Raw genomic sequence first — 8,025 nt, 5'->3', positions numbered from 1 at the left:
TTTCATTATCCATGTGACACTCCATTCGACCATGTTGTCAATATCATGCTGAAGGGAAATACAATCAGCTGGTGATGAAATTTGCTTGTAACATTTTGAGTCATCAGCATAAAGGGCCATGGGACATTCTATAGTAGAGGGCAGGTCATTAATATAGTATTATATGCTAGTAGCTAGATAGAGGGAAAACTTCTGCATTTTTGCTTAAGATATTGCCTTTCTAGTAAAATTGAGGTATAGTTTTGTGTCTGTGTGTCTGTCCGTGTGTCTGTCTGTACGTCTGTGTTTCCAGATATTTGTGGTCAATATAAGTTGAGAGCCTCTGAATGAATTTTAACTTGAAATTTCATCTGTGTTGGTAGAAGGCATTCAGTAAAAACTAAACTGTAATTTCCAACACGAAATTTACCAACTTATGATTCACTGCTCACCGAGTCACGTGTGCTATCAACATAACGTGACATCACAGAAGCAGTGGAGTGAACGTTCATTCCTTGGCAAAGACTGTAACTGTTCAGTCGAACATTTGGTCTAATTTTCGTACACTCTTAATGAACTATTGTAATGATATTTGGTATGTATTAAGAACACAACGGTTTGTATTGTACATTTGTTATGCTTCGGAACATCCATACATTTTTATGCTTATCTCTTGTTTCTTTTTACAATCATCTAGCCTGGTTGTAAAGTTGCCCAGACCATCTTCATGTATTTCATGGCCACCAACTACTTCTGGATCCTGGTGGAGGGACTATACCTCCACAACCTCATCTTCGTCTCCGTGTTTTCTGAGAGGAAGTTCTTCTACGGATTCATCGCCATTGGCTGGGGTGAGAAACAGTTTGGGAGTGCGCATGTGTGGTCGTGGTGCATTGTGGTCTAGGTCAAAGTTCAAAATTCATTGCAGTTTTTGCAACGTTTTGTTTGTTGTCTTACTGGGATATGTACTAGTTTTCTATGGCTTACAATTTTCATATCTTTTTTTGTATTAGGACGAATGTACACATTAGAAATAGAGGTAATCATGAGTGTTGGGTTGTATGTTTCTATATGTGCGTGCGGGTGCGTGCGCGCGGGTGCGTGCGCGCGGGTGCGTGTGTGCGTGTCTATGTGTGAGTGTCAGAAGAGCCTCATGCCTTATTTATTGTACATCCCTGTAGTGTTTCCTCTGACGTTTGTGGTCCCCTGGGTTGTGGTGCGTGCTACGTTGGAGGACAATGGGTAAGAAATCTTCATTATCTATTATCTACATCAGTATTGTAAGAAACGTAACACAAGATGCCACATGACTTGAGTACTAGTAAACCTGTTGCCCATGTTCAATACCTTTCCTGTCAGACATGTGACACATTTTGGTGACTTGTCATTTATTGGTTGCCCTTTTTTCAACGACAACCATACAAATGCGCTGTTACTCTTGTAGGTGTTGGGACACAGACGACTTGGGATACACGTGGATCTACAAGGCACCTATCGTGGCCGCCATCTTGGTGAGAATCGTCTTACCTCATGTATGATTGTTAACAATTACGACTTGCTGTAAGAAGCTGGACATCAATTTCTGTTTGATGGCTTCGTGTAAGATATCATCGGCCCTTTATGACTAATGATAACTTTCACGAATTCATGGTTTCATCAGGTTGGTAACAACATTTCTTTGTATGCATTCAACCAAATGTTTTATGAAGCCGACGTTTCAGAGAAAGTCTGTCAGATTTTCAAGGCAATTTTGACTGATTCACATTGTACTACACGTAAGGTGTCGCTGCTGACAGATGCGGTCCCTAAAGCAAAGTATTCATTTACATATATAACGTTACATAGATAGATGATATCTATGTATATATGTAAATACTTTGCGTTTGGGATTGTATCTGTAAGCAGCGACACCTACGCTGCAGTACAATGCGAGCCAGTCAGAATTGCCCTGAGGAAGGTGAAAGAAATGAATAAAACACTTGGTTATGCGCAAAGAATTTTGTAATTCAGCGACTAGTCATGAAGTTAAACATGAGAAAATCTGTTTTGTATTTCCAGTTAAACTTTTTCCTCTTCCTAAACATCCTGAGAGTGCTGGCCAAGAAGATGCGCTCACCTGCCTCAGTGGCTGACCAGTAAGTTCATAGTATCTGACTGTCTTCTTAAATCTCTTAACGACTTGTATTTTGTTGTAAATTCAAAAGATTTACAAGGTAACAGTCACTAAAGAAACTGGATAGCTTTGGTAAGACGGTCAGACTTTTCTGTGATATGTCGGAAGTTTCTGGCATGGATGACATAACAAATTTTTATAATCAATTTTAGGAGAAACCAACAATGTTGTGCGTGCTGCTTCGGCGGACAACCACAAGAGCCAAGGTACCGATTTTACCAATTGTTACTACCTCATTTAAAAATGGAGAGTTTATATCACATAATAAAACCTTGTCTGTGTCATGATGTGCCAATATGTTCTAAATGATTTTTTTTACTTCAGTGGAAGGAGAGGTAGTTATGGCAGGAGGAGGAGCAGCATCCAGCTACAGATGCCCATGTGAGTAATAAAATATAGGCCACAGCAAGTAAATTTTATGGATGACATCCACGCGCTCATTAATTTTCGCCTGATTTCAGAAAAAAAACAAGATTTCTTTTTCTTCTTCAGAGATGGTCAACATGACGAGAAAGTACCAAAATGGGAAAGTATGTTGTGTTGTAGCAGGTAATGATTGTACTTGTAGAGGTGACACTAGCCAGGTAGCCATGACTGTAGTTATAGAAGTGAAACCAGCTGGATAGTTGTAAAAATGGCACCACTATGGAAGTCATGATTGTAGTGGTCATGTTGGTAAGTGATACCAGTCTACTACACTAGCGTCACTTTTGCTACACTAGTTCACGTCTTGAATACAGGAATGAATGGTTTGTTGTCAGTGCTACCTTGTTTTGTCACTTCAACTCTTGTTTTAACATTTATGGTGTCTATTTTGGAAATCTCGCCATCTTGTTTTTTTTCGCCCTATCTCATTATTTTTGCAGTCTGCAGAGGATGTCATCCATAAAATTTACTTGCTGTGGCCTTATATAGAAAAGGGTAAAAGTAGTCTCATAGCCTTTTCAAGCTTTAACGAGTGTCAGTTTTCGACTCAGTACATTGAAACACATACATTTGATTACTGGTAGAGATATTTAGGTGTCCAGATGCACACATTGAAACTTTCTTAAAACACATCACGATATCTCCATCGGTCTCTTTGCAGGAAACTGGCCAAGTCCACGCTTGTTCTGATCCCGCTGTTCGGAGTGCACTACATCGTGTTTGTGGGCATGCCGGACAATGTCGGAGGCACGGCATACGAAGTTCGGCTTTACTTTGACCTGTTCTTCAACTCATTCCAGGTAATAACATCTAAAATTGTTATTGTTTTTAGGTGGGCCGACTATTCCCTCTTCGCAGCCAGAGGCTGAATTGCGAGGAGCGTACAATAACTTTTTTTAGAAATAATTTGATGAATTATCAAGCCTGTTTCAATCTAAGGATAATCTTATTTCTACAGTTAAGCCACGTCTTAAGTGAGATAAAAGTGACAGTGCTTATCGATTTCCTGTCATTAAGCCTAAAACGTCATTTAAAATACAGTGGATGAAACATTAGCAACTGACAGTGACATGAAATGCATTCTTCATACTGACAATTTTTACTATTTTGTTTCGACAGGGATTCTTTGTCGCCGTCCTGTATTGCTTCTTAAACGGAGAGGTAAGATTCAGTTTGGTCGACGATATGTCCGTTGTTCTTTAATTATGGTTTATATTGTGCGTCATATCGCTAAACAGTTTCTAGAGTAACTTCATTTGAGGTTTGTTGATTGTTGTGTACACATAGTTTTTTTGGTGTTTTTGTTTGGTAATGTGTCCGTAGTTACTTCAACGCAGAAGAATGTTAGGTTTCTTTTTGCTAGGTAAGTCGGGGAAATAGACAAGAAGTTAGGTCAAAGGTCCCAAAATGTCCCAGAATAGGTTATCTCATGTCCTGTCTTATATTTACTTGAACGGAGGTCTTGTTTTCGGTGTGCCTGTTTGATTGATTGTGTATAAACAGTTATCTGAAGGTAATAGAGTGATTTGCATCCATACACCAGGTTTGTTGAGAACGCTGACGGGAAGTTAGTTCAAAGGTTCCAGAATTAAACGTCCCAGAATAGGTTATCTCATTTCCTGTATTCAATCTCCAGCTATATGTTGCTGTTGCATTATGAAAACCAACATGAAAATGCAGAATCAGCGATAGATTTACAATATCTATGGTAGATGAAACAAGACTTTTACGAAAACTAGAATCATTCAACAGACGAATGACATCCTGATTTCTTCTTGATAGGTGCGAGCCGAGTTCAAGCGGAGATGGGAACACTGGAAGCTGAAGAGAAACTTGGACACTAGAAGAACCAGTCGGAACCCTCTCAGCTTCACGTCCCGGACATCCGTGGACTACAGCTATAGGTTAGACAGCTGCTGTTGATTATTCCAAGAAAAACAAATAAACAAACAAACAAACTAAACGTCACAATGATATTGTTGAACTCTAGGCTATAAACATTCTAGGCTACATATTTATTATCTAACTACTTGAATGTGGACAGGTAACACTTCAAGAGCGTTTTCAGTAGTGCTAGTAGTGCATGAATGATGTTAGTTGTGCTTGGATAACTATGAAGGTATGAAATATATAATAATGTTGAAATTAAGTTCTTCCCAAGCCCTTGTTGAAAGCTTATTATTCATATAGAAATCAAATGATGACTTCGAATGCATAGTAGATGTCACGTCATGATTTTGACAAAGATTTGACTTTTTCTTTTTGATTTTCAATCTCTATCGTATCAGTGTCACAACCCAGGCGGTAAGCAATGGAAGTCCCCCCGCCATGACAAAAGACAACGACGCCCACAATGGTTCTCCTACCAGGAACGGGCTTCTCCAAGCTAACGGGAGGTGTGGGGACGTACCTCCCACTGTCACCCCACAGAAGCGGGCTTCCTTCAACATGGTCGTGGAGAGGATCAAAGAAGAGAGTAGCGAGAAGGATTCCCTTATCAAGGATGGTGCGTTAGAAATGGAGTCTGCCGTCTGACAGCACTTTTTGTCTCTTTACATTTCGTTGTAAATTTATGAGGTTTCGTGTTGTAAATTTTTTGGAAGGGCTAACAGTCCATGGTTGTAACAAAGTACATGGAAAGTCACTAAACTTGTGAATTTTGAAGCACCCAAACTATTGAAAGCGTTAAACTTTACTGATTATATATTCTATACCGCAATTGTGAATGTTACTAAGATTTGAAGATAATAGCAACATTTTTTATACCCCCTAACTTGTTATTTGTTTGTTTTCCTTCGTGAAATGTTTCTAAACTGATGCAAGTTAAAAACATTCATAAATATAATACGCAAACGTATTTCTCAACTTTCACTGTAAATATAGAGTCGATTCCATATTACCGAGAGGGTGTTTCTTGCCTTTTGTTCTAACAATTTGGAAATCTTTGTAACAATCTAACTGTGATAAGTAACTGTTTAGAACTATTTGCAACATCTATATGATGTTCTAAATGTTTCTATAGTATTCAAACATGTTAGAAACATTTCTAACATCAAATACATTATTTCTGTTAGTTTCTAAACTGTTCCAACATAGATGCATCATTTGTGATCACATGTTCGAACATGGAAACAATATGATGAAACTGGGTCAGTGGGCTGGGAAGAGGGCAATTCACACATCCCTGCCAAGTGCAGGAAATTATGTCTGTCTGCCACCTTCTCACAAAAGACTCACCAGTGTATACTAAAGAAAGTCTAAAAATACAAGAGCCAAACAAAGGACCAAGCTTAGCAGCTTTGTTTATGGGGTCAATAAAAGTTTTTATGGAAGGAAAAAATGACACAAAATGTTGGAACATGTTGGAACAATAACAAAAACACATAGATGTTTGAAAATTGTTCTAAATAAAGAGATAATGATATCATTACTTTCCCAAATGTTCCAACAAATGTAAAAAGGTTCAAACATGTTTAAACTTTCATTTTGAAATGTTTGAACAATTTTGAACTTTAGTGACTGAAATGTTCTTTTACTCAAAATAGTTCAAACTTATTACAAATATTATTTCAAAACCATCTCGGTGACTTGGAATTGACTCTATATACTTTTACAAAATATACTATGGCTTGCCTAATCATCTATTCTTACCCTCCCTTGTCCAAATTCACAGTCATAGCTTTGCAAATATGATCAAATCATAACTGTTGGTGATTTACAACTGAGAAGTACATTGTATATCAATGTAAAAATGGCCCAAATTTCATTGTAGTATATACTATTACATTACATTTTGAAGAATACAAAAAAAATCACAAGGGGTATGAATAATTCTGTTATCAACTATAGTTTTGTACAAACCAAGTCTCAAGTATATGTGTTGAAGCCAAATTGGTAGTAGAATACGTCTTTTTTTGTGTGAGTTTGAAATCAAAGTCAATTTGCCAGCAATCCATACATGACAAATGTAATCTGTTTGTGCTGTTACGTTTCTATATGTTGTGACATGCGTCTATCAAAATATTAATATACATCGATGGTCATTGTGCCATTCTATTTATATATATATATATATTATTACGTAGGATGGAAGTGGTGTATGTATATATAGACGTGTCTGTGTTCTGTTTTAAAAGACTGTGCAGGGTTTTGCTGAGATGAAAAACAGGTTTGCCTTGTTACATTGCTAAAAGTTAGAAGTATGACAAGTTTGTTTGTGATGCCGGTTATGATGTAATAAAAAAACTTTCCGTCAGTTAAATGTTTGTCATTATTATGCATCATTTGCAGATGGAAAGATGGGAGGGAAAGAAGGAGAGAGGGGCATTGAGGGAGAGAGAGAGAGAGGGGCAGAGAGAAAGGGAGAGGGACAGAGAGAAAGAGAGAGAGAGAGGAGAGAGAGAGAGTAAGGGAGGGAGAGAGAGAGGGGGAGACAGAGAGAGAGAGAGAGAGAGAGAGGGGGGAGAGAGAGGAAGAGAGAGGGAGGGAGACAAAGAGAGAAAGAGAGAGTGAGAGAGAAAGAGAGAGATAGAGGGAGAGAGAGAGGGGGGGAGAGTACCTTTCTTATAGGTAGCAGAACACAGTATTAATGGGCGAACCCCGGGGTGTATGACGCGGGTACATAAAATAGTACGGATAAACTTGTTGAAGGAGAGGTAAAAAGCCTTATTTGAGGGGCAGCCAGATATAACCTGTGCTACGTGGTCACGGAAGGTGTCGACTCTGAGACTGCATGGTTTGGATTGTGAAAGTTTTCTATTTTGTGTATAAATGCGCCCCATTACGCAACTGCCTTTCTAGCGTGAGCCGGCTGCAGTTCTGTGACCTCCGCAGAGGGGCATTTCAAAGAGGGCGTGAGAAGACGATACGCCGACAGTATTTTTTCGTTTCTTAATATATTGTGGCTTGTACCTTCAACTCAAACATATCCGATTTTGGTATTCCAAAAGTGCACCCTACTATATTTTTCAATGCGTCGAAGCTAGTCACCTTGAGGCCCTTAACTATAGAAATCCCCATTGGCCGAAAACTGTGTTCTGCTACCTTATAGGTATTCGTAGTGATACCCCCTAGCGGATCAGTCGTGAAGTGCCACTATGTACTGCATTCAGATAACAAGGGCACACAAGTAAATGAACACACACAGAGAAACAAGTCTTTGTACACGTAGGCAATGCCCAGACGAACAGAGAAGGAATGCTACATGTACAATCAGACCTTCAAGTAAATTGTATTTCAAACATTGCAAAGAGGCAGACAATGGTACTGTAGATCTGGAAAGGTAAATGGACTAACGTTATCAAAGGCATAGGTTGTTCCGTTGACCGGTTTGACGTTCGTCCATAACGTGAAATAAAGAACATTTTTTAACGTTGGTCTACCAAAAGCATGTTAATGGACGATATTAGGTGTCTATTTTATAATTTCTACACAAGTACACTGATATG

The 8,025-nt window shown here is 38.7% G+C and overlaps 1 protein-coding gene across 1 annotated transcript in view; it reads left to right on the top strand.

Moving 5' to 3' along the window:
* Positions 1-5,351, top strand: part of LOC118424584 (parathyroid hormone/parathyroid hormone-related peptide receptor-like) — a 9,803-nt gene extending 4,452 nt beyond the window's left edge. Inside the window, exons 6-15 of the mRNA XM_035833211.1 lie at positions 677-830; positions 1,161-1,221; positions 1,424-1,490; positions 2,038-2,114; positions 2,305-2,358; positions 2,477-2,533; positions 3,240-3,378; positions 3,698-3,739; positions 4,361-4,482; positions 4,867-5,351. Of these exons, the coding sequence (XP_035689104.1) occupies positions 677-830; positions 1,161-1,221; positions 1,424-1,490; positions 2,038-2,114; positions 2,305-2,358; positions 2,477-2,533; positions 3,240-3,378; positions 3,698-3,739; positions 4,361-4,482; positions 4,867-5,113 (1,020 nt within the window). The 3' untranslated portion in view covers positions 5,114-5,351. The remainder of the gene's footprint in view (positions 1-676; positions 831-1,160; positions 1,222-1,423; positions 1,491-2,037; positions 2,115-2,304; positions 2,359-2,476; positions 2,534-3,239; positions 3,379-3,697; positions 3,740-4,360; positions 4,483-4,866) is intronic.
* Positions 5,352-8,025: the final 2,674 nt, after the last annotated feature.

The sequence above is a fragment of the Branchiostoma floridae genome, chromosome 10, assembly GCF_000003815.2.
Source record: "Branchiostoma floridae strain S238N-H82 chromosome 10, Bfl_VNyyK, whole genome shotgun sequence".
Taxonomy (NCBI): Eukaryota; Metazoa; Chordata; class Leptocardii; order Amphioxiformes; family Branchiostomatidae; genus Branchiostoma; species Branchiostoma floridae.
This window is presented reverse-complemented; position numbering and strand designations above follow the sequence as displayed.